General features: G+C 40.6%; 1 protein-coding gene across 3 annotated transcripts in view; it reads right to left on the reverse strand.

Moving 5' to 3' along the window:
* Nucleotides 1-27,950, reverse strand: part of bzw2 (basic leucine zipper and W2 domains 2) — a 91,540-nt gene that overhangs the window by 34,531 nt on the left and 29,059 nt on the right. For all 3 annotated transcript variants that reach the window (XM_073054117.1, XM_073054115.1, XM_073054116.1), the window contains exons 2-3: nt 5,306-5,370; nt 3,360-3,536 (exon numbers count right to left, since the gene is read on the reverse strand). In XM_073054117.1, the coding sequence (XP_072910218.1) occupies nt 3,360-3,536; nt 5,306-5,363 (235 nt within the window). In that variant the 5' untranslated portion in view covers nt 5,364-5,370. The remainder of the gene's footprint in view (nt 1-3,359; nt 3,537-5,305; nt 5,371-27,950) is intronic.

Genomic DNA, 27,950 nt, shown 5'->3' on the forward strand with positions numbered 1-27,950 from the left:
TAATTCGGTGACCAGAACTGTACACAATATGACGTAGTTACTAATGAAAAAGGGTTTTGTTAACAGCAAAACCAGACTCCAGGTGTGTCCTATTGTTGCTGATACTTTTACAGGGTTGCATGTACGTAACAGTGGGAAATAAGTCATTGTGAAACAGGCTTAGATTTGATATGCTCAAGTTACCATCTTACATTCAATGTTTAGAAGGTCTTAACACCTACCTAATATACAGATAGATTGGGAAAATTACGTTGGTGCTGGATTCCAAGAGAGGGAACTTGGAGAATGCCTACAAGATGACTTTTCAGAGCAGTTTGTGGTTGAGCCCACTTGGGGAAAGGCAATTCTGGATTTGGTGTTGTGTCATGAACTAAATTTGATTAGGGAGCTTAACGTAAGAGAAACATGAGGAAACAATGATTATGATAGAATACATCCTGCAGTTTGAGTGGGAGAAGCGAAAGTTATGTGTATCATTATTTGAGTAGAGTAAAGGGAATTGCAGAGACCTCAAAAAGGAGCTGGCCAAAGTTATTTGCAAAGGGACACTAACAAGGATGATGACAGAATAGCAATGGCTGGAGTTTCTGGAGGCAATTCAGAAGGCGCAGAATGGATACATCCCGAAGATGAAGAAGTATTCACATGACAGGATAAAACAACCATGGCTTACAAGGGAAGTCAAAGACAGCATAAAAGGAAAAAAAGAGAGCATGTAAAATAGTAAAAAATAGAGGAAAGTTAAAGGATTGGGAAACTTTTAAAACAAACTGGAGGCAACTAAAAAAAAGCCATTAGGAGATAAAAGATGAAATACAAAGGTAATCTAACCAATAAAAAAAGAGGAAAACAGAAGTTTTTTTTAGATATATAAAGAGTAAAGAAGAGACCGTATATTAGACTGATGGAAACTGATGCTGGAGAGGTAGTAATGGGGGACAAAGAAATGACAGATGAACTCAATAAATATTTTGCAACAGCCTTCACTATGGAAGAAATTAGCAGTATGCCAGAAATTCGAGAGTGCCGGCGGGCAGAAGTGAGTGCAGTTGCTAGAACTAAGGAGGAAGTGCTTGGGAAGCTGAAAGGTCTGAAGATAGACAAGTCATCGGGATCAGATGGACTGGGGATAAGGGGGGCCTTTCCTGTTGGCTGCTAGTGACTACTGGTGTTCCACAGGGGTTGATGTTCAGACCGCTTCTTTTCATGTCATAAAGCAATAAGTTGGATGATGCATTTGATGATTTTGTGGCCAGGACTGCTGTCGATACAAAGGTAGAGAGAGGGGAAGGTAGTGCTGAGGAAGCAGGGAACCGGCAGAAGGACTTGTAAATCTAGTCAGCTCCATCTTGCACACTAGCCTACAAAGTACCCAGGACATCTTAGGGGAGCGGTGTCTCAGAAAGGCAGCATCCATTATTAAAAACCTCCAGCACCCAAGGCGTGCCCTTTCTCACTGTTACCATCAGGAAGGAGGTACAGAAGCCTGAAGGCACACACTCAGCGATTCAGGAACAGCTTCTTCCCCTCTGCCATCCAATTCCTAAATGGACATTGAATCTTTGGACACTTCCTCACTTTTTTTAATAAACAGTATTTCTGTTTTTGCACATTTTTAATAATCTATTCAATATATGTAATTGATTTACTTGTTTATTTATTATTATTATTGTATTTTACTTATTATTATTATTTTATTTCTCTCTGCTAGACTATGTACTGCATTGAACTGCTGCTGCTAAGTTAAGAAATCTCACGTCACATGCCGGTGATAATAAACCTGATTCTGATTCTGACAGATTGGGAGAATGGGCAAAGAAATGGCAGGTGGAATATAGTGCAGAGAAGTGAGTGGCAGAATAAATGAAGACCTAGACTATCTTCTAAACCGGGCGAAAATTCAAACCTTAAAGGTGCAAAGGGAATTTGGAGTCCATGTGCAGGGTTCCCTAAAGGTTAATTTGCAGGATAAGTCAGTAGTGCGGAAGGCAAATGCAATGTTAACATTCATTTTGAGAGGACTAGAATATAAAACCAAGAACATAATGGTGAGAATTTATAAGGCATTAGTCAGACTGCACTTGGGGTACTCCGAGCAGTTTTCGCCCCGATCAAAGAAACGACGTGCTGGCATTGAAGAGGGTCCAGAGGAGGTTAATGACAATGATTCCATGAATGAAGAAGTTAATGTATGAGGAGCATTTGATGGCTCTGGGCCTATATGCACTGGAGTTTGGAAGAATGAGGAGGGATCTCATTATAACCAATCAAATATTAAAAGGCCTAGACAGAGTGAATGTGGAGGGGATACTTCCTATAGTGGGTGAGTCTAGGACCAGAGAGCACAGCCTCAGAATGGAGAGAAGAGGAATTTATTTAGTCAGAAGATTGTGAATCTGTGGAAATTAATGCCATAGACAGCCGTGGAGGCCAAGTCATTGGGTATATTTAAAGCGGAGGTTAATAGGTCTTGTTTAGTCAGGGCATTAAAGGTTATCAGAAGGCAGGAGAATGGAGTTGGCAGGGATGATAAATCAGCCTTGATGGAATGGCAGTGCACACTCAATGGGCCGAAGAACCTTATTCTGCTCCTTTGAATTATGCTCTATAATTTAGGATTTTGCATGTATTAGTAAATGATTTGACTTCAAGTGTGACTGGCCATGCATGACCTGAGACAATAGAAGGCAATGGATTTTCTTTGAGCAACGTAGTGATCCAGAGGAATCTAAATTGGCTCAGTCAAGATTGGGATGCACTTTAAACATAACCTGTCATTGTTCTTAATCATCTGACTTTACCTACAGCTGTGTGGTGAAATTAATAATGTTATTCAAAGTTATTACAACAGGAAAACATGTGAGAATTCACCCAGAGAACATACTCAAATATCCTAGTGTTGTGTTACAATATGAATAAGTGTCACCATGGGGAACCTTGCGATCTATCTTAGTCCTGTCTTCCTGAAACATTTAAAACCCATCTGTTTTGTCAAGTTTTGCTGTCCTATACCCTGGCACCCATCCATTTCTTTTTCTTCTTTGTTTTTCTGTGAGGGACACTGGGATTCTTTTGTACATTAAAGATGATAAATTGTTCTGATGCTAGTAAGGGACAGTTTATTCAAAAGATATTTCTTGTATATAGCATTAATGTTTTATTGGTTTTACATACCTTTTTAAATATAGCTTAAGCATTGCCTCAAACTAAATCTAGCAAAATGCAGACAAAATACACATTTTTGACTATAAATTATCATCAGCTCCTTTTTGACTCTCAAGGAAAGCAAAAACGTTAACATTTTTACTCCATTCTTCATTGGTTACTGATTAATTAAAGGAAGTTTGGTTCATATTTACCTAGCATGCTCCCAGCTATCAATATATCAAACAATGTGTCTGCATAACGACGATAATCTAGTCTAGAGCCGGTTACATCCAGAAACTTGGCTGCTGCCTCGAGGTCGCTCCCCGCCTCATTAAGACCTTGAACAATTGTGTCTCTGAAGACTGTTGGTTCGAACTTCTCTTTTTCATCTGCAGAAAAGAGACATTTCAGTTGTAACCAAGCTTGGACACTTTGCAGTGTTAAATTTACAGTATCTTCAAGCCCATTAGTTTTAAGGCAATATAGTCACTGCACAAATGGAGTACTGAGACACAAACAATACAGTAGCTGACAACCATGCACGTCATGAGAACACAGTGGATTGCAATTAATTGGGATAGGTGCTTACCTATCTTAAAGAAATCTTAAACAAATCTTAAGGAACAAAAACTCTTCGAGAAAATAGCCAGTATTCCCTTCATTTCTTTGGGACAATATGCTGCTTAATTGGGACAGGAGACTGTATGGAACAGTTTCTAACTAGTGCAAGTTGAACTTGTGTGGTTGTTCGACACTGCACCCCCGAGCTTAGAGCGAGCAGTTTTTAAAATAGTGTCAGTTGCGTAAGCAGTGATTTTTTTCCCCCAGTGAGAAATTGGCAAAAAAATTAAACAGCAAGATAATTTAGAATTGATTTGCTCGCTGTGGTTTCTAGCATTCTGGCTTGGAGATGCCAGAACCGACCAGGAGCAATTTCATTCCTACAAGAAGTTAGGAATTACGAAGAATTTGAATGTATCAGCAATTATCTTGATTGTTACAATGAGAATGAAGACCTGGGGGATGCAATCATCGAAAGCATTGTATGAAGACGGTACATTATCTACACCAGGTGTCGGCACTAATTCTGTTCATTAACAGTCAATCAAAGGATCAGGACAGCGTGTTTGTTCGCTGTTGTATCCAATGATGACAGTGAAACCTGTACGGGAGAGTTTTTAAAGTGGAAAAGCCAATCCACTGGAACAGTTCCACTTTCCTCAACCTTTGAAGTCTGGTTCCAGTCGTTATTACGAACTGGGGTCCTGCTTGGTTGCATCGGATAACCATGTCTACTGTTGTGTCTTCTCACGCCCTTCATTCTCTGTGAAACAATGTAGAATTGCCTCCTTGGCCGTTATCTGCACAGTCTGCTAGACCTGACTTCACACGTGTCTATTTCACCAGGGTACGAGACCCATCTGCTGCCCTCATCTAGTTCAGCCTGCCTGTCGAAGTCGTGTGAAGGTGTGGCCGTTGTTACAACTGCATGGAGCTGAGTGTTCGGTGGAGGACAAAGATGACTGAACTGCCCCAGAATGGACATGACAAACCCTTCACTAGAAGTGCTACTGCTCCCTCGAGACCCCATAGACGGTAGCGTACACTGCATGAATTCCTCCGTCAGTAACTAATAGAGTTTTATAGTAATATAGTAGCATTGGTAGTCTTCTAATTTGCTCTGTATTTCAATTAAATACATAATTTGTTACTCAGTTAAATAGTAGTTTGTGTTTATTGTACCTTTTTAGCTATTTCCATGAAACTATGGCTAATTGGGCCAAAATGTACCTGTCCCTATGTGTCCCAATTAACTAGAATCCACTGTATTTTAATACTGACAGCTTTTTGAAAGTAATCAGTTAACTGTGACATCAATAATTTCATGTATTGGATTAGGTTAGAGGTTGCCTAAAGTAATCAATGGTTCAGTTTAATCGTACAACTACAAGAATCTTTCTCAATGTCTCATCTCGACAACTACTTTAAAAGGAAAAAGACTTTGTAAAATGACACAACAGATCTTTTTACAAATTTGTTAGATTGATGTGTACATTTAAGACAGTCACCAAAATAACACCGTTCTGCTTGGCAGCAGTGATTTTTCCTGATACTTCTATTATACGTTGCTTATGAAACATCCAGTCAAAAAACTTACCCCTCTTCCTGGTCTTAAACCGTTGGCCTGTTAGCACTGGCTTCTGCAACTTACTCATAAACTTTCTGTAAAGAAAGGGGGAAATTAGAGTCATAGTGATCTCAGGAAAAAGATAAGTCATCTTTGTATCCATCACTTATTTCACTGCAGGCAACCAACACATGCCTTGCTACTGGATTTTCACCAACGGTATGTACTGATGGTGCAGACTCTCACCCAGATTTACAATCTTAGTCCCAAATTCAAATCACACCATGGCAGCTATGGAATTTTAATTCAGATGATAATCAGGATTCTTTTTACCAAATAGTTTATTTATTGAGATACAGTGTGGGATAGGCCCTTCTGGGTAGGGGAACATTCTGGCCCTTTGAGCCACACTGCTCAGCAAACCGTGATTTAACCCCAGCTTAATCACAGAACAATTTACAATGACCAATTAACCTATCAGCCTATCATGAGGGCAGGAATAGCAGTACAACATCTGGGTTTGGGTTTTGGGTTTTTGATCCTCCACAATATTCAGTGTGGGAATTTAAACTGGAGGTGGCAGTGTTTTTTTTTAAAACGAGGTCGAGTTGCGTGCTCGACATCAACCCAGCACGGATGGAGAGCACGCTCGGGAACGGTCTGTCACTGGACTGAACTCGGGAACCTTCGTTCTCGAGGCCGGCGCTGACCTACTGCGCCACCAGCTGACCACTGGTTCCTCAGTTCCGTTGTTTTAGACACGACAGAGGAATGGTGGTGGCATTACTCACCAGGGAAAATGACACAACGGTGCTTGAACAGAACAGACTGGGGAGCTCATCTACTGAGGAATAAGAAAGGGTTGGCCACATTCATGGGATCATATTACAAACCTTCCAATAGTCAGTGGGATTTACAGGAGCAAATTTGTAGAGATAGCAAACAATCCCAGTTTATTCAGTCTAAGTGTAACAGTCTAAGAGTAAACCTAGCAATTATAGGCCTGTCAGTTTGACGTCAGTGGTGGGTAAATTAATGGAAAGTATTCTTAGAGATGGTATATATAATTATCTGGATAGACAGGGTCTGATTAGGAACAGTCAACATGGATTTGTGCGTGGAAGGTCGTGTTTGACAAATCTTATTGAATTTTTTGAAGAGGTTACGAGGAAAGTTGATGAGGGTAAAGCAGTGGATGTTGTCTATATGAACTTCACTAAGGCCTTTGACAAGGTTCCACACGGAAGGTTAGTTAGGAAGGTTCAATCATTAGGTATTAATATTGAAGTAGTAAAATGGATTCAACAGTGGCTAGATGGGAGATGCCAGAGAGTAGTGGTGGATAACTGTTTGTCAGGTTGGAGGCCGGTGACTAGTGGTGTCACTCAGGAATCTGTATTGGGTCCAATGGTGTTTGTCATATACATTAATGATCTGGATGATGAGGTGGTAAATTGGATTAGTAAGTATGCAGACGATACTAAGGTAGGTGGCGTTGTGGATAATGAAGTAGGTTTTCAAAGCTTGCAGAGAGATTTAGGCCAGTTAGAAGAGTGGGCTGAAAGATGGCTGATGGAGTTTAATGCTGATAAGTGTGAGGTGCTTCATTTTGGTAGGAATAATCCAAATAGGACATACATGGTAAATGGTAGGGCATTGAAGAATGCAGTAGAACAGAGTGATCTAGGAATAATAGTGCATAGTTCCCTGAAGGTGGAATCTCATGTGGATAGGGTGGTGAAGAAAGCTTTTGGTATGCTGGCTTTTATAAATCAGAGCATTGAGTATAGGAGTGGGATGTAATGTTAAAATTGTACAAGGCATTGGTAAGGCCGAATTTGGAGTATTGTATACAGTTCTGGTCACCAAATTATAGGAAAGATATCAACAAAATAGAGAGAGTACAGAGAAGATTTACTTGAATGTTACCTGGATTTCAGCACCTAAGTTACAGGGAAAGGTTGAACAAGTTAGGTCTTTATTCTTTGAAGCGTAGAAGGTTGAGGGGGGAATTGATAGAGGTATTTAAAACAATGAGGGGGATAGATCGAGTTGACGTGGATAGGCTTTTTCCACTGAGAGTAGGGGAGATTCAAACAAGAGGACATGAGTTGAGAGTTAGGGGGCAAAAGTTTAAGGGTAACATGAGGGGGAATTTCTTTACTCAGAGAGTGGTAGCTGTGTGGAATGAGCTTCCAGTAGAAGTGGTAGAGGCAGGTTTGGTATTGTCATTCAAAGTAAAATTGGATAGGTATATGGACAGGGAAGGAATGGAGAGTTATGGGCTGAGTGCGGGCCAGTGGAACTAGGTGAGAGTAAGCATTCGGCATGGACTAGAAGGGCCGAGATGTGGGAAGGGGAGCATTTTGAATCTAGTAATCATAGTTCTATGAGTTACAAGATAATTATGGAGAAGGATAGGACTGGTCAGGTTCAGATTCTAAATTGGAGAAAGGCTGATTTTGATGGCATCAAAAAGCATCTCGCAGATATGGACTGAGACAGGTTTTCTGGCAAAGGGGGACTTGGCAAGTGAGATGCATTCAGAAGTAAAATATTGAGAGCACAGAGTTTGCATGTTTCTGTTAGAACAAAAGGCAAGGCCAACTGGTTTATGGAACCTTGATTTTTTAGAGATATTGAGGCCCTGGTTAAGAAGGGGGTATATAGCCGGTATTGGCAGAAAGTAGCAAATAAGATGTTTGAGAAGTATAACAAATGCAAGAGAACACTCCGGAAGTAATTTAGGCAGATGAAAAGAAGGAATAAGGTTGCTCTGGCAGACAAGCTGAAGGAGAATCCCAAGGGTTTCCACAAGTATATTAAGAACAAAAGGATAGCAAGGGACAAAATTTGTCCACTTGAAGATCAGCATGGTCAACTATGCACAAAGCAAAAAGGGATACAGGAGATCTTAAATGGAGCTTTTGCAACTGTATTTACTCAGGAGCTAGACACAGTATAGAACTGCAGCAAAAAGGTAGTGAGATCATACACCATATCTAGATTACGGAAGAGAAGGTGTTTGATGTCTTGAGGCAAATTAACGTGGTTAACTCCCCAGCATCTGATAAGGTGTCCCCTCGGACCTTCTGGGAGGCCAGTGCAGAAACAACAGGTGCCCTGGCAGAGGTACTTAAAATGACCTTAGCCATGGGTGAGGTGCCAGAGGACTGGAGGATAGGTAATGTTATTCCATTGTTCAAGAAAGCCTCTAACAATAAGCCAGGAAATTACAGGCTGGTGAGCCTGATGTCAGTAGCGGGTGTATCTCTGGAAGTTATTCTAAGGGACAGAATATACGAGTGTCTGGATAGTTAGGACCTGATTATGGATAGTCAATGTGGCTTTCTGCGTGGTATGTTGTGTCTAACCAATCTTACAGAATTTTTCAAGGAGGTTACCAGGAAATTTGATGAAGGAAAGGCAATGGGATGTTGTCTATATGGACTTTAGGAAGGTCACTGACCATGAGAGGCTAGTCCAGAAGGTTCATTCACATGTCATTTCTGATGAAGTTGTAAATTGGATTTAACATTGGCTTAGCGGAAGAAGCCAGTGAGTGGCAGTAGATGGTTGCCTCTTTAGTCAGAGAGGCCTGTGACTGGTGGTGTGTCACACCAATTGGTGCTGGGTTGGTTGTTGTTTGTCATCTATATTAAAAATCCGGATGATAATGTGCTAAATTATTCCTCATACATTATCATCCAAATCATTAGTATAGATGACAAAAATGGGACCAGCACCAATACCTGGGACACATCACCCGTGACAGACCTCCCCAGCCTGAGAAAAATTTTTCCACCATTACCTTCTGTTTCTTATCATCTAGCCTATTTTATATCCAGTTTGCTAACTATGCTTGGAAGCTATGTGATCTAACCTTCCAAGGCAGCTACCATGTAGATCTTTTCAAAATCCTTACTGAAATCCATATATCTACTACTCTCTCACTCATCAATTCAGCAAAAAACTCAATCAAATTCATAAGAAGTGATTTCCCACAAGCTGGCTACCCTAATCAACCCCTGCCTTTCCAAATGTAAGCATGTCTTATCCCTCAGCATGCTTTCCAGCAACTTGCCTATAATGGATGTTAGGCTAATGAGTCTATAATTAGCAGATCTATCCTTACAGCCCTTCTCAAATGAAGGTACAATATTTTCTATAGTCCAGTCTTCTGGCACCAAGCCAGAGAACAACGATCTTGCAAATATCTCAGCTTAGACTCCCACAGTTCTCTTTAATTTCCAATACTACTCGAGTATACCTCATCAGGACCTGGAGATCTGTTTACCTTCATAAATCTAAATACACGCAATACCTCTTTTTCTGTACAGGCAGTCCCCGGTTACATACGAGTTCCGTTCCTGAGTCTGTCTTTAAGTCGGATTTGTACGTAAGTCGGAACAAGTACATCCGGTATTATTTAGCGTCAGTTAGTCAAACGTTTGTCTTAGTATATAGTACATGTTTTACCTTTCTATGCATATAAAACACTTAAGAAATGTATGTATTCCAATAATTAAACCACTGCGTTGCTTAATAATAATTGTAGCTTTCATCGGGGCAGGGCCTTTCACATACTCCATTATTCTCACTTTATCCTTTAACATTAGTTCCGATTGTTGACTGACTGTAGCCTAACACTTTTCCAATGACCGATGGCGTTTCACCTCTTTTCAAACTCTTTTATTATTTCCACTTTATTTTCCAATGATGATCGCTTCCCGTCAATGGAACAGAAACACTGCGGGCAGCGGGTCCTGAGCTCCACTGGCTCCCGAGGTCCACTGGGTCCTAAGGACCACCGCATTAAGACAGGCTAAATGGGACAAGTGGGGGCTGTGCTGGGTTTGGGTATTTGATCCTCCACAATATTCCACGTGGGAATTTAAACTGGAGGTGGCAGTGTTTTTTTTTTACGAGGTCAAGTTGCGAGCTCGATGTCAACCTAGCACGTATGGTACGGGAGTCACTGGATCGACATCAACCCAGCACGGGAGTGGTCTGTCACTGGATCGAATTCGGGAACCTCCATTCTCCAGCCCAGTGCTGATCTCACTGCACCACCAGTCGATCAGATTGGGGGGCGCGGGGTCAGGGTGAATCTTACTAAGAAAATTTAAAGCCAAATTCAAAGTTAAACACTAAACACAGTGTCAATGGCAACGACTTAAAACGGTGTTGCAATCCGACTTGAAACGGTGGACGGCGTTGTCCTTCCTCGGTTCATAAGTACGAGTTGTCCGTAAGTTGGACGTTCGTAACTCAGGGACTACCTGTAATACAGATTGCATTGCCAGGCTCCCAAGTCTTCACATCTTCCTCCAGTGAAAACAGAGGAAAAATAACCATTGAGAACTCTGTCCTTCTCCAGCGTCTCCACAGATAGGTTTCCATCTTGGTCTATGAAGAGCTCTATTGTTTCAAATCACTCATTTTCCCCTTAATATATTAAAAATAAATCACTGGATTCGCAATTTACTCTGCCAAAGAAAACCATCTCATGCTCCCTCTTGTCCCTCCTAATTTCCTTCTTCAGTGTACTCCAGGATCCCCTATACATCCAGTGACTCACTTTCTTTTCTTTGACCAGAATTACATAACATCTTAAGACGTACAAAAAAGCTGAATGAACTCAGCAGGTCGGGCAGCATCCGTTGAAAGAAGCGTTCAACGTTTCTTTCAACAGATGCTGCTCGACCTGCTGAGTTCATCCAGCTTTTTTGTACGTCTTGATTTGACCACAGCATCTGCAGTGTACTTTGTGTTTACATAACATCTTGACATCTAGGATTCCCACCTCCCAGCAGCTTTAACTTTTACTTTAACAGGAACATGCAGTCCTTAAACTCTTGCTGTCCCACTTTTAAAAACCTCCCACTTGCCAGAAGTTCCTTTGCTTTAAAACGACCTTGCCCAGTTCAGAACTCAAATCTGTGGACCAGTTCTGCCCCTTTCGATAAATATTGTAAAGTTAATGCAACTATTGTCACTGGTCCCAGTGTGCTGCCTAACTGTGACCACAGTCACTTGCCCTTCCTTATTTGCCAGGAGTAATTCAAGCTTTGCCCACTTTCTGGTAGAGCTCTCTATCTACTGCCTGGGGAACCTTTCTTTCCGGAACACACTAAATAAATGCCCCTTGGTTCAAGGGCAATTGAGGATGGGCAATAAAAGCACCTATAAAAATACAATGCTTTAAAGCATTTTTAAACAAAAAAAAACAAGAGTCTATGAAATTCACTCTGATAAATCTTGGCCTTGGAATGGGAAGCTATTCTATTCGCATCTCAGACTGATGAATCACTGACATTTCACCAGTAGCTTATAGCTTGTCTGAAACTGCAGATTTCAAGTTAAATCTCACACAACGCCTGCTTGGTTTGTCTGCTAAATTATTACTCTTACTATTTTAAAGGCCAACAAGTTCAGTGAAAATCAGTGAACATCCTATCCCTTTGCAAACTAAAGTTTATTCGCTTCTTGTATCTGGTAGGGACCGGCAAGAACATCAGGTTCATGCTCCTAATTAAAGTATAGTAGTTGATTAAGAAAATCTTCAATTTTTTAAAAAACATCTCTCCTTCCATTCTTCAAATCACATTGAGTAGTTTTCTGATTCTTCTTCCTGTCTAACTACAAGGTGTTCTATTTTTAGCTCAAATGCCACCTTGTTTGGAATTGTGCACTGTGTAGAATTATCGGCGCAAATGCCACAAGGGCTCCACGTTTGTTCTGAACTTCTGAGAGAGGAAATGAACCCCTCAGAATTTTCCATGCTCAATGATTTATTTTTGAATACCCTACTAACTATAAACCACGTTGTTTCAGGATGCAATTTAACAGGACAAACTTAAGTTGCTTTTTGACTATAAAAATTTCAATATCTTTGATGCACTTAAAATAGGTGTATTCCAGCTCTAATGCTACAATTTTTCCTCTACATTTAATAATTTTTCACCTTGTTACCCTCTTATAATTACCTCCATCAAAACCTTGTCTGCCAATCTTCCTAAAATCAATCAACATTACATTACGTCTGTTCATTATCTAAACCATGTAGCCACAATGATCCTTCTTCCATGCCCTTCTTTCCAGCTGTTACTATAGTTAAAATAGGAATGAGTAATCCTATATTCGAGAAGTAATCAGCTCTGTAGATGTCCTAGCTGACATTTCTCTTCAATCAATATCATTGAAATTTAAAGCATTAATGAACTATTTAATTCATTGCTGCTTATGGAATCTTGTTGGTGCAGAGTAGCTACCAAATTCAGCTAGCTAACACCATCATTGCAGTTCAAAAACCTATTCATTACGTGTAGCTCTTTAAAATGATTTAACATGCAACATAAATTTAACTCGTTTTCTTACTCAAAATACAGATGATACTATTTAAGCTTTGCTTCCTCAGAGTTTAAATTCTTGTACTTGACTACTGTTAACGTAGATCTGAAGAACAAGGTATTGGAAATGGAAATTCTTAACATGAGTCAGAATTCATGCCATGTACCATATTTCTTTACATTTCTGTATAAGGTTGAGAGAATCCTCATGAACAAGACAAATCTTAGAATGCCAAGAAAGTATATACACTGATGTGTTTTTTCAATCACATCAATATCTAGCTGGGGTTCCCAACCTTTTTTTAATGACATGGACCAATGCCATTAAGCAAGGAGTCCATGCACCCCAGACTGGGAACCCCTGATGTAGAAGGACCAAACCAGGTTACTAGTGATATGGATGCTAAGGAAGTTGAACCTGTCAAACATCTCTTCAGCTGCTCCATTGACTATGACAGGTTAGTGATCCTTCCTCCATTTCCTTAAGGCAACGAGTTCTTTCACCTTGCTGAAGGGAACTAGATTATTATTCTGACACAATACCATAAGGTATTCTTTCCTGTACTGCGTCTCATCATTGTCTTCAATCCAGCCTGTAACAGTGGCATCATCAGCAAACTTAAAGACTGAGTTAGGGCTGTACCTGGCCACAAATTGATGGGTATATGAAAAAACACTAATTATTGAACCAGTGTAGAGATTTCAGTTTTTCTTTGCAGTGTAAGCTCAGACTGACAGACACTGTGTGCAAAATGTCAATGTCAGAATGACGAACCTTTAATTGATGTCTGAATGGTGATCTCAATTTTTTTCTGAGACAGTTAGCAAAGTTTGCAGGTTACACCCAGAAACTCCAACTGATGCCAACAAGGAAGGAAATGTACAGTATTCAACTCTACAATATCAATTGTATGACAGCTGGTATATTGCCTACAGAGGTGGTTGATTTCCCACTTCACACACCAACACAATTGAACTCCAGTTGATTTCTTTTTGTATGATGTGTACATAAAAAAGTGGATCCTTCTTTCCTCTAGTGTAGCCAAATTTTATTAACCAAGATTTGCACCTTTTCAGCTTGTACATACATAATGCTCACTGAATCTGTGAATGTTAGAAGAAATTAAAAGATTACCAGTTGCTTAAAGTTTGATGAAGCATTACATAAAAACACAAGAAATAGGAGCAGAGTAGGCTATCCAGCCTGTTGAGCCTGCTCCACCATTCAATAAGATCATGGCTGATCTGACCATGGACTCATCTCCACCTCCCTGCCTTTTCCCCATAACCCTTAATTCCCCTACTATGGCCCAACCTATATTTACATATATTTGCTGAGGTAGCCTCCACTGCTTCATTGAGCAGAGAATTTCACAAATTCACCACTCTCTGGGAAAAGCAATTCCTCCTCATCTCTGTCCCAAATTGACTCCCCCTAATCTTGAGACCATGTCCCCTAGTTCTGGTCTCACCAACCACTGAAAACAACTTCCCTGCCTCTATCTTATCTATCCCTTTCATCATTGTATATGTTTCTATAAGATTGTTTCATTGGAATAATTACTGCATACCTGTACACACATTCCACTGCATTTCACAGAAAAATTTTTTAGTTTAAAAATAAATGTAGTCTAACCACATGCATTGGTTTACAATGAAGTAGCTGCTAAATAGATAGTGACAATAATTATACTGTCTAACACTATTAAAAATACAATTGCAGTCAATATGTCACCAGTAGAACAAGGTGTGCATCACTCTCATTATTTAGCTAAAATGTCAAGTGGACAGACTTTAATCATTACTTTGAAGCCACTTGTTATTAAAAGCATGCAAGCAGTTGTTTTTTTCCAAGATGCATTGCGTCATAGACTCATTTCTATTTTCTGAGCACATCTCTAGAATCAGAATCAGGTTTATCATCGTCCTTACGTGATGAGAAAGCAGTTATTCTGCAGCAGCAGTAGAGCACAAGATATAAAATTACAATAAAATATAAAATAAATAAATAGTGTGAAATAAATAATGAGGTAGAGTTCATGGATTGGTCAGAAATCTAGAGATTCTAAGTTCCAGATGAAGAAAATCTTAAAGGTGTTCTGTTTTCTGCGTGATGTTGAGACAGGAGAGAAAAAAAAATCTGCAGTGTGTAATTAGGATGTGGAATGTGGAGGCCGATTCAACTGTAGTGATCAAAAGGAAGCTGGATAACCATTTGAAAAACCATCAGCAGGGCGATGGGTAAAAGGCAGGGAAGTTAGACGTGAAGCCTTCATACTCTTGGTGGGCTGATGGTTCATGCTGTAAAAATTCTGAAATATTTGCAACACTTCTTGGTTATAAAATTGGATGTTATGACAATTGTGATATTTAGGATTCTCGATTGTTTAAATTAGGCAGATACATGCAAAAATCAGGTAACTGAAACATATCCACAAATCACTCTACAAAAGTGGTACACTCAGCAAACTGTTACAAATTATTTAATCAAAAGACATTTAATAAAACTAGTTAAATCTATTTACTCACTTTCATTTGAAAGACAGTAGAACTTCCTCAAAGACAATAGACACCCATATCATGACGATATGCTAAGATGTGATGAATCCATAGTAGAAGTCACCAAGTATATGCCATGAATTTAGTTTGAAATCACAGAGAAAAGTATAAGACACTAACCAAGGGGTCAGTGTGGACATGGTGGAGGATTACAAATACCTGGGGATACGAATTGACAATAAACTGGACTAGTCAAAGAACACTGAGGCTGTCTACAAGAAGGGTCAGAGCCGTCTCTATTTCCTGAGGAGACTGAGGTCCTTTAACATCTGCCGGATGATGCTGAGGATGTTCTACGAGTCTGTGGTGGCCAGTGCTATCATGTTTGCTGCTGTGTGCTGGGGCAGCAGGCTGAGGGTAGCAGACACCAACAGAATCACAAATTCATTCGCAAGGCCAGTGATGTTGTTGGGGTGGAACTGGATTCTCTGACGGTGGTGTCTGAAAAGAGGATGCTGTCCAAGTTGCATGCCATCTTGGACAATGTCTCCCATCCACTCCATAATGTACTGGTTGGGCACAGGAGTACATTCAGCCAGAGACTCATTCCACCGAGATGTAACACTGAGCGTCATAGGAAGTCATTCCTACCTGTGGCCATCAAACTTTACAACTCCTCCCTCGGAGTGTCAGACACCCTGAGCCAATAGGCTGGTCCTGGACTTAATTCCACTTGGCATGATTAACTTATTATTATTTAATTATTTATGGTTTTATATTGCTATATTTCTACACTATTCTTGGGTGGTGCGGCTGTAACGAAACCCAATTTCCCTCGGGATCAATAAAGTATGTCTGTCTGTCTGTGACCCCCAAGGAATTTTGATAAAGTTAATAATAGATTACACAACACAAACCCGTTAAAAGCGTACAGTATCATGCTCCTAGCTGACAGCTTGTCAGAATTCATGAGTAACCTGTTCTACAAGCAAAAATGGGAGAGGGGAATAACCAGCAACCCGCCTCAGCCCCATATGTGAAACATTCTCTGGTGCTTCTGGGAATAAAGGAGATGGTAGACTGTAGTCTGATGGCCCCCTGCATAAACGGCATTTACAGCAGCAGGTGTGTAAAGAAAGCCTGGAAGATCATCTGGGACAGCTGTCACCCCAACCATAGACTGTTTCAGCTGCTTCTGTCTGGCAAACAGTACCGCAGCATTAAAGCCAGGACCAACAGGCCATGGGACAGCTTCTTCCTACAAGCCATTAGACTTACAAATTCACATAGATACAGAGGAGATATCAGGACTAAGTTTTTTTTATGCTGAGAGTGGTGAGTGCTTGGAATGGGCTACTGGTGACGGTGGTGGAGGCAGATACGATAGGGTCTTTTAAGGGACTCCTGGACAGGTATATGGAGTTCAGAAAAATAAAGGGCTATGGGGTAACAATAGGTAATTTCTCAGCTAAGGACATGTTCAGCACAGCTTTGTGGGCTGAAGGGCCTGTATAGTGCTGTAGGTTTTCTATGCTTCTATGTTTGTACATTGTGTCGGAGTCATAACGCAAGGATTTTTATTCCCCCACGTAGTGGAACAGATTTAAATAAATTCAAGTGGCAGGATGTCTCATTAGCAAACCCTCAAACAAACACCTTTCCTGGCCAGAGGTAAATAGGATCTCCTTGTCAAATGCTTCACCTCAGAATCTTATTAGGATGGTCCATGAACTTTGCTTCATTCTGAATGGCTGCACATGACAAGGCTCTTTGATTTACATGTTGTTTCCATGGACATACCACAACTGCTCCAGAGAGATCATCTCAGTAATAGACACCCTAGTTTATTTATTTAGTCAGAATAAATTTACTTCAGCTTTTCGTTTGCAAGAAACCTACTGGTTTTCCCAGTGCAAGGAGCTAACCACGATTAAATGCTGTACTCCATCTAATTCCATGACTAAGCTATTTAATATATAGCTGGAAGACAAGTTTATACCCTGCTGTTATAATGTAAATCCAGCAACTAAGTGGGAATGACCTGTCCATTACAGTGATTGACCACATACTAAAGTATATTATATATACCTACACTAAAACCTACACTACTTAAATTTTTTGTAGTAGTGATCACTCATTTTACAATTATCTTCATTCTAGAATTTAATTTGGCAATGGTTTATTTCCCTAAACATTAAACTTTGTGTCAATATTTGTTATAAATATTCATGTTTAAAATGGAAGAACTGTACGCATAGACTCTGGGTTACCATAAGACCACAAGACATAGAAGTAGAATTAGACCATTCAACCCAGGCTCTGCTCCGCCATTCCATCATGGCTGATTTATTATACCTCTCAACCTCATTTCCCTGCCTTCTCCCCATAACATTTGACACCCCACTAATCAAAAACTTACCAATTCCGCTTTAAATACTCCCAATGACTTGGCCTCCACAGCAATCTGTGGCAATGAATTTCACAGATTCACCACCCTCTAGTTAAAGAAATTCTTCCTTATCTCTATTCTAAAGGGACCTCTTTATAGTCTGAGCCTGTGCACTCTGGCCCTAGGCTCGCCCACTATACAAAACATTGTCTCCACCCATTGCGTAGGTCTTTCAATATTCAATCAGTTTCAATGAGCTCCCCCCCATTTATCTAAACTCCAGTGAGTACAGGCCCACTGTCATCAAATGCTCTTCATACATTTGACCCTTTCATTCCCAGGATCATTTCTGTGAACCTCTCCAATGCCAGCACATCCATACTTAGATAAGGGGTCAAAAATTGTTCACTATAGTCCAAGTTCAGTCTGCCCAATGCCTTATAAAGCCTCAGCATTACATCCTTGCTTTTATATTGTTGTCTCTCTCAAAGTGAATGCTAACACTACATTTGCTGTCCTAACCACCAAATGACCTGCAAGTTAACCTTCAGGGAATCCTGTATTAGGACTCCCAAGTCCCTTTGCACCTCTGATTTTTGAATTTGATCCCCATTTAGAAAATAATCCACATCTTTATTCCCTCTACCTAAGTGCATGACCATACACTTCTTTACACTGTATGCCATCTGCTATTTCTTTGCCCATTCTCTTAATCAAAGTACATCTGCATATTCCCTGCTTTATCAACACTATCTGCTCCTCTATGTATCTTTGCATTGCCCGCAAACTTGGCCACCAAGCCACTGAGTCCACCATCCAGATGATTGACATATAATGTTAAAATAAACAATTCCAACACTGACCCCTGCAGAAGGCCACTAGTCACCAGTAGCCAACCAGAAAAAGGCCCCCTTAATTCTCCTTTGGTTCCCACACTTCTATCCATGATAGTGTCTTCCCTGTAATATCATGGGCTCTTATCTTGTTCAGCAACTTTATGTGTGGCACCCTGTCAAAGGCCTTCTGAAAATCCAAGTAAACAACGTCCACTGACTCTCCTTTTCTCTGTTCAGTTATTTCCTCACAATTCTCTCATCTGTTATTTTCAAATTTGTCAGGAATTATTTTCCCTGAAGGAAACCATGTTGACTCAGCCTATTTTATCGAGTTCCTCCATAATGTCCTTAATACCAGACTTTAACATTGTCCCAGTCACTGAAGTCACTTCTTATCTTTTGCCTCCCTCCCTTCTTAAAGAGTGGAGTGGCATTTGCAATTTTCCAGTCCTCTGGAGCCATTCTAGAATCTAGTGTTTCTTGAAAGATCATTAAAATGCCTCCATAATCTCTTGTGCCTCTTTAGAACCTTGGGGTGTACACCACCTGGTCCAGGTGACTTATCTACCTATAGACCTTTCAGCTTCCCATGGACCTTCTCCTTAGTGATAGCAACTACATTCACTTCTGCCCTTTGACACTCTTGCATTTCTAGCGTACTGCTGGTGTCTTCCATAGTGAAGGCTGATGAAAAATACTTTAGATTTAGAGTTTGCCTGCCATTTCTGTTTCCCATTACTTCATCTACAGCGTAATTTTCCAGTGATCCGATATCCACTATCATCTCTCCTTTACTCTTACTATATCTGCAAAAACATCTATATTATTGGCTAGTTTATCTTCATAACTCATCTTTTCTCTCCTTATGTCCTTTTTAGTTGCCTTCTGTTGGATTTTAACAGCTTCCTAATGCTCTTAGTTCCCACTAATTTTTGCTATATTATATGCCTGCGAAGATCCTTGCTGCACCCGGTGACTGTGATCTCTGTGATCTCTGCCGATGTTAGGCTGTCTTTAAAGAGAGTGAACCCTCACAAGGCAGAAGGGCCCAACTGAGTACCTGGTAAGGCTCTGAAAACTTGTGCCAACCAACTGGCGGGAGTACTCAAGGGCATTTTCAAGCTCTCACTGCTACGGGTGTAAGTTCCCACTTGCTTTTCAAATGGGCAGCAATTATACAGGTGCCTAAGAAGAATAATGTGAGCTGCCTTCATGACTATCACCCAGCAGCACTCACGTCTATAGTGATGAAATGCTTTGAGAGGTTGGTCATGACTAGACTGAACTCCTGCCTCAGCAAGGAAATGGACCCACTGCAATTTGCCTATCGCCACAATAGGTCAACGGCAGATGCAATCTCAATGGTTCTTCACACAGCCTTAGACCACCTGGACAATACAAACACCCATGTCAGAATGTTGTTCATCAACTATAGCTCAGCATTTAACACCATCATTCCCAAAATCCTGATTGAGAAGTTATAGAACCTGGGGCTCTGTAGCTCCCTCTGTAATTGGATCCATGAATTCCTAACCAGAAGACCACAATCTGTGGGATTGGTGATAATATCTCCTCCTCGCTGACTATTAACACTGGTGACCTTCAGGGGTGCGTGCTTAGCCCACTGCTCTACTCTCACTATATCCATGAATGTGTGGCTAGGGATAGCTCAAATAGCATGTCAGTAAGACAAAGGAGCTGATTGTGGACTTCAGGAAGGGCAAGATGAAGGAACACATACCAATCCTCACAGAGGCATCAGAAGTGGAGAGAGTGAGCAGTTTCAAGTTCCTGGGTGTCAAGATCTCTGAGGACCTATCCTGGTCCCAACATATTGATGCAGCTATAAAGAACGCAAGACAGCGTCTATACTTCATTAGGAGTTTGAAGAGATTTGGTATGTCAACAAAAACTTCTATAGATGTGACAGGCTGCATTACTCTCTGGTATGGGGTCTACTGTACAGGACAGTAAGAAGCTGCAGCGGTCATAAATTTAGTTGGCTCCATCTTGGGTACTAGCCTACAAAGTACCCAGGACACCTTCAAGGAGTGGTGTCTCAGAAAGGCAGCGTTCATTACTAAGGACCCCCAGCACCCAGGACATGCCCTTTCTCATTGATACCATCAGGTGGGAGGTACAGAAGCCTGATGGCACACACTCAGTGACTCAGGAACAGCTTCTTCCCCTCTGCCATCCAATTCTTAAATGGACATTGAACCCGTGAACACTGCCTCACTTTTTGAATATATATATATAATTTGTTTTTACACTGTTTTAACCTACACAATATACATACACTGTAATTGATTTACTTATTTATTGTTAAAATATTTTTTCTTCTTCTTCAATATTATGTAGTGCATTGAACTCCTGCTGAGTTAACAAATTTAACCTGATTCTGATGCCCTCTCTTTTGCTTTTATGCTGTCTTTGGCTTCCCTTGTCAGTCCCCTTGTCTAATCCTCCCTTTGGAATACTTCTTTGGGATGAACCTATCCAATGTCTTCCGAATTGCTCCCATAAACCCCAGCTACTACTGCTCTGCCATCATTTCTGATAGTGAGCCCTTCAAATCAACTTTCGCCAGTTCCTCTCTCATGCCTCTGTAGTTTCCTTTACTTCTATATAATACTGAGGCCAAGTCATTGGGTATATTTAAAGCAGAGGTTCATAGGATTCTTGATTAGTAAAGTGTCAAAGGTTATAGGGAGAAGGCAGGAGAATGGGTGGGGTTGAGGGGGCACAATAAATCAGCCATGAAGGAATAGCAGAGCAGATTTGATGGGTCAAAAGGAGTAATTCTGCCTTTATGTCTTATGGTCTTATGTTACATCTGATTTTACCTTCTTCTCAAACTGCAGGGAGAATTCTATCACACAATGATCACTGCCTCCTAAGGGTTTTTTTATCTTAATCAAATGTGGTTCCATACACAACATCCAATCCAAGAGTTCCATTCCTGAGAACTGTGCGTAAGCCAGTTTCTTCTCAAGTCAGAAACTTCTCTTTCGTATAGGTGCCCATAATACATTACCTTGAAAAGTATTCAGCCCCCAACCCTTTGTTCACATAAATGAATACTGCAACCAAGGATCTTGATCAATTTAACTGAGAGTTTTTATTTATATATCACAAGCTCCTCTTTTCACATCAGAGCTCAAAAAACAAGGAAAATTGTAAAGCATGAAAAACTAAAAATTCAAAAACTGAAATGTCAGCAGTTGACAAGTATTCATCCCCTTTTGCTCATTACTTCATTGACCCACCTCTCTCAGCTATTACAACCAGTATTCTTTTTGGATAAGTCTCTACTAGATTTGCACAACATGATGGCGCGAGATTTGCCCATTCCTCCTTCCAAAGTTGCTCAAGTTGTGCCAGGTTAGGTGGGGAGCAGTGGTGAACAGCAATCTTGAGATTTTGTCACAGATGTTCAATTGGGTTAAGGTCAGAACTTTGACTGAGCCACTCAAGAACATCAATCTTCTTCATCTGAAGCCATCCCATGGTTGTTCTGGCAGTGTGCTTTGGGTCATTGTCCTGTTGAAAGACACACTTCCTCCCCAGTTTAAGCTTTCTGGCAGAGGCTAAAAGGTTTTTATTCAGGACCTCCCTGTACTCAGTAGCATTGCTTTTCCTATCAGTCCTAAACCAGATTTCCACTCCTTGTTGTTGAAGAGCATTCCCATAACATAATGCTACCACCACACTTTACAGTAGGGATGGTGTCACCTAGCAGATGTGCAGTATTAGATTTACACTATACACATATTACTGCTAAATGATTACTGTATAGAGTGATTTTGTGTATTTTCCACCACAAATGGAACCTGTTTATAACCTGGTGACAGCCTGTGTTTGGATTTTGATGCAGTGTTTGAAAAGGTGCCACACAAGCAGTGATCAAGTAAAATTAGAACACATGTAATATACTGCTAGGCGCAAGGATGGTCGATGGAGAGAAACTGGAGTGGAAATAAACAGATTAAATGTCATATTTAGAAGTTTGCTGGTGATATACAGCTGGGTGGGATAATAAGCAGGGAGGAGGACATAAAAAGGCTTCAAGGGGACCGATTGCTGAGTCAATAGACAGCTCATGCAATATAATGTGGAAAACATGAAGTCATCCTGCTTGGTAGAGAGAGAAAAAAACAGAAATGTAATGTTCAAGTAGTGAGCTATTGAGATACTTGTACATTGCCAGAAGGTTCCTTGCACAAGAATAACTGAAATTTACTGATCAGGTAAAGAAGCAATTACGAAAGGCAAAAGATATGTTGACCTTTATTGTAAGAGGATCTGAGTACAACACTTATGCTGTCCTACCACAATTATCTGGGGCCTTGGCAAGAATGCGACCAGAATGCTGCATTCACGTTTGGTTGCTCTATGTCAGGAAGGATGTGCTTGTAATTCAGGGAATGCATCAAAGATTTACCTGGTTGATTCCTGGAGTGGAGGGAGTTTGTTGTTTGAGGAGAGAATATCCAAAATTTTTTAATGGGTCTTTACCGAGTGAATACCAGAGCGGTTTTTTCCTACAACCAAGGTCATAGTCCAAACGTAAGCTTTTTTGGGTAGAGAGTTTAGGATAACGATAAAACTAAACTTTTTCCACTCAAGGAGTATACCTTTGACATTCTCTACCCAGGAAAACTCCAAGGACTCAGTCCCATATTATTTAATTCTCTTATTATCCAGTAATCTATTGATGGGGAATAAAGGATTGTGGGAGTAATATAGCAAATAGCACTAAAGTTAAAAATAAATCAGGCATACTCTTCTTGGATCCAGGAGCAGAGATGAGGGCTTACTCCTGCTCCTACATTTTACGTTCCTGTTCTTCACAAAGGAAGACAGTTGTGATTGATTGATATCAATCATTCGAGTTTCTCAGGTCAGCGTTTCAGCCTCAACCATCTTCAGCAGCTTCACCGATGACACTCCTTCAATCAAAAGTGGGTTTGTTCACTAATGACTGCACACTGTTCAATTCCATTTGGAATCAGAATCATTTTATTGCTAGTATGTGAAACAGACCAGAACTGATTGTGGTTCGGTGCCAAGCATAAAATACAGGACAACAAAACAAAATAGCAACCAACAATTTACAAGACAATTGTGCTAACAGCCATGAGCAATCAATAATTAACAGAATAGTCACATGCACAAACATTAATAATCAAACTTAAATAAAATGTGAACATATGAACAGACTTGATAATTATCAACAAGGAGAGCAGGACAAAACATTTAACGGATGTTGTGCAGGGACAGTTAGGGCATTACTCCTGAGTGTATTTAGTTGAGAAACTGGACACCTGCAGGATTGGAATTTCAGAGATAACATGCAGTCGTGGTGGTGATGGATATGTAGTGTATCCCTGTTGGCAATTTGGTGAATAGGTGACTGCTAGGGTGGGTGGAGTTAGCGGCAAGTTTTTCAGCTCTTTTCTTCGCTCTGGTGATGAACAGATCATGAAACGTTGGCAGCTGACAGCCAATGATCTTCCCGCTGAATGGACCACTCTCTGGACTTGGTGAGGGAGGAGGCGGTGAGAAACCAAACTATGATAGAGGTGGTCAGAACACTCTCAATGATGGCGGAGTAAAAATTGATCAAGATGCGCCCTAAGACGGTAAGTTTCCTAAGTTGGCATAAGAAAAACAACCTCTGCTGAGCTTTCTGGGTAATGAGCATAATGCTCTTGTCCCACTTCAATGGATTGGTAATGATACTTCAAAGGAATTTGCATGATTCAACCACAGACACAGCCTGACCATTAATTTCCAAGGGGGGGGGGAGAGAAGGTAGAGGTTGTTATCAAAAGTCAGTCCTCATTTCCACTGTTTTGACTAGCACGCCATACAGCAAGATGGTCTACCTCTCTTTGATAGCAGGTCATAACATTATCAGAGATGAGACCAACTACAGTTGCGTATTGCTGAACTTCAAGATTTTACTGGATTTTCTGTGGAGGTACAAGAGATTTGTATCAAGAGAGAAAAGGAGGCGTGAAAGGACACAGCCCTGGGAAGAGCCTGTGTTTTCAGACATTGGATCAGACAAGTAGGAGCCCAACCTTGCATGCTGCTTCCTTCGTGTTAGGAAGTTGGTAATCCACTGACAGATACTATAAGGTACAGCTAACTGGGTGAGCTTGCTGTGGCGCAACTCTGAAACAATAGAGTTGAAGGTGGAGCTGAAATCTACAAACAAAATCCTCACATACATAAGTGCTAGGGTCTCCAAATGTTGAAGAATGAAATGAAGGCACAATTTAATTACATCCTTAATTGAGCAATTTGGTCTATGAGCCAAGAAATGGATCAGTAATAGACTTAAGTTAGGCCAACATCAGGTATTCAAAGGATTTCATAACTACTGAAGTCAGAGCAACAGGCCTATAATCATCACGTCCAGTGATCTTGTCTTTCTTGGGAACTGGAACAATTGTAGCAACTTTAAAACAACTCTGAACCCAGCATAATTGCAGGGAGCTGTTAAGTATCTCAGTGAGGACAGGTTCTAGCTCAGCGCCTTGCAGTATCAGGTGAGGCACCATCAGGGCCTACAGCTTCTCTTATAACACACAAAATGCTGGAGGAACTCAGCAGGCCAACAGCTTTTCTAATGTTGTTTTCCCAAATAGTCTGTGAACATCTTCTTGCTTCACAGAAAGTCTGGAGTGTGATTGAGGAAGGGGGGGGGGGGGGGGGCGGCGAGGTGAGGCTGACTGAGGTGAAGGGGGATGGTGACATTGGAGTGGTTGTGCATTAGGAGGGGGAGAGTTGGGTTTAGTTTATCAGGATCGGAGGAGTGGGAAAAGATGGATGTTGATTGTCCTCATTAAACAACAATAAAATCTGACTAAATTCATTGACCAAGGTAGGGGGAGGGGGAGACTCAGGAACACTTTGTTTTTACGCAGAGAGTGGTAAGTGTGTGGAATGGGCTGCCGCCGGCGGCAGAAACAAAAGGGTCTTTTAAGAGTTTCCTGGATGGCTACATGGAGCTTAGAAAAATAGAGAGCAATGGGTAAAGACAGACAGACAGACGTACTTTATTGATCCCGAGGGAAATTCAGTTTCGTTACAGCCGCACCAGTCAAGAATAGTGAAGAAATATAACAATATAAACCATAAACAGTTAAATAATAATAAGTTAATCATACCAAGTGGAAATAAGTCCAGGACCAGCCTATGTAGTTCTAGGTAGGGACAAAGCCTAGGTAGTTCTAAGGTAAGGACATGTTTGGCACAGCCTTCTGGGCCAAAGGGCCTGTATTGTGCTGTAGATTTTCTATGTTTCTGTTCGAAGTTGCTAACACTGCAGGGAACTTCACACTGCCCAGCTATTGTTGGAAGTCTCTCTTTAGCTGATCCTTGTAAGTGGCTTTTGCCACTTTCAGAACTTCATGAAACTACCATTTTGTACAGCTACATTCCTCCATTTCCAGACTTAAGGGCACGACCCTTTGCAGATCTTCAAGTCCTCAAATCTTTGATGAACCATGGCTTGTTGTTATTATACCTGACAATAATCTGTTTAGGAAGATAAACTACTTCACAGAAGGATATGTAGCGTCAGCAAGTTCATCTATCCTACTACGCCTGCCTTCCAATCTGTGAAGCCTAAGCGGCCTCTCAGCTTTCAAACAGCCTCAGGAGACCATCGCTGTCTGATGGGCTTGGTTGGTTTAGACAGTTCCAGTTTGCATTTATAGCTGGGAACAAGCATGATCATGGCATAGGCAGAGTTGTCAAGGGGTGATTGGGGAAAATGGTGGAACATCCCTTTAAATGTTGGTATAGAAGCGCTCCAAAGGTCTGTCCTCAAGTGCAAGGCAGATAATCAACCAATAGTATTTGGGCAGATTATGTTTCATGTTACAATCATAAATGTTATCAGCCAACAGCAGTTGTGCAGTCTGAACATTAGTGTGAAGGGGGAACGCATATCCCAGCCAGAATAACAGAATGAAATCCCCCGAGTAGGTAGAATGGTTTACAATGAATGAGAAAAGTCTCTAAGTCAACATAAGAAAAAGGAAGAACTTCTCAGCAAATGAAGCAGCCCCTGCCTACATGCAAGACTAAGACAGCTTTCCAGCACTGGCCAAGACGTAGCGATAACATTTGAGCTACAAGAGCACCAGGCAACATCTATTTTTAACAAGCGAGAGTTTAACCAAAATAACAAGCCAAAGTGCCGCAACTCTCAATAGCAACATTCACTGTCTAGCCAACTGCACTTGCTATTCAATGCAATTATCATTGCTTACACCCACAGCCTGACCTCTCCCAGTAAGAAGACAAGGATGGATGGCATGATGGAGTACCATCACTTCCATGTTCCTCTCCAGTAAGCTCACTTTGAAATATATTACTGTTCTTTCATCACCATTGAGTCTATATCTGGGAATCCCCCTGAACAACACTGTGAACATACCTTTGTCAGAAGAACTATAGAGATTCAGCCACCTTCTCAATTGCAATTAGGGATCAGCAATAAAAATTGGCCTCGCCAACTATGGTCAAGTCCTGAAAAGTGAATAAGCTTTTGTAGTACATTACAATAATTTAAACTTAGGTTTAGTGGACATATTAAAGAAGATCTGTAGACAATTATGTATGTAATTAGTTTTGCTACAACAAGTGTATGGGACATTGCAAAAAAGTTGAATTTCCCCAGGGGGATGAATAAAGTATCTATCTATCTATCTCAAAAATGGTTGTCATGAAGAAAAGTGTAAGATTCCAGGACAGAAAAGTTAGTACAGAGATAAATAATATGTGTAAGTACAACAGAAAATACACAATATTGGGGAGAAGGACTTGAAATGCATGCCTACAGATCCTTAAAGATAGCAGGGCAAGTCAATAATATCTTAAAGAAAATGTTTTCGTTCATTAATTGTGATAAAAAAGAGCAAAACCATCACACTGGCACTGTATGTAATGTAAATCAGATTGCTGTTTGACAACTGCACATAGTTTTGATCACCCACATTACAGGAAAAATGTGCCTACACTGGAAAATGCGGAGAATTTTTATGAGAATGTTTCTAGGACTGGAAATATCTTGCCATGAGGAGAGATTGGCGAGGTTTGTATGGAACAAAAAAAGGCTGAGAGAGAATTAAGGGAGTCACATTAAATAATGAGAGGTCTCCGTAAAGAGGAAGGACCTATTTCTTCTTGCAAAAAGATCAAAACACAAGGGTTTTGACCATCAACTCTCTTCAAATTCATACTGTACCTGGATGTATCAATTGCCAGGCTTGGAAACAAGTACAGAGAGTTAGATTAGGTTGGGAAGCTTTGTCTTGATTGAACTGGAAGCACTGATGCTAAATTCTAAATTAAGAATTCTGCAGGTCTGGAAATCACACACATATACAATGCTGGAGGAACTCAGTAGATCAGGCAGCGTTTATGATGAGAAATAAACAATTGATGTTTTGGGGCTCAAACCCTTGAGTCCTTTCAACATTTTATGTGTATTTCTGGTACTAAAATGTCTTCCTTTTTTAATCATCATTCTTTTATTATGATCCCGTAAAGGCTTTTTTTCAAAGTGCTTGGGATTC

This window comes from Hemitrygon akajei, chromosome 8, assembly GCF_048418815.1.
Source record: "Hemitrygon akajei chromosome 8, sHemAka1.3, whole genome shotgun sequence".
Taxonomy (NCBI): Eukaryota; Metazoa; Chordata; class Chondrichthyes; order Myliobatiformes; family Dasyatidae; genus Hemitrygon; species Hemitrygon akajei.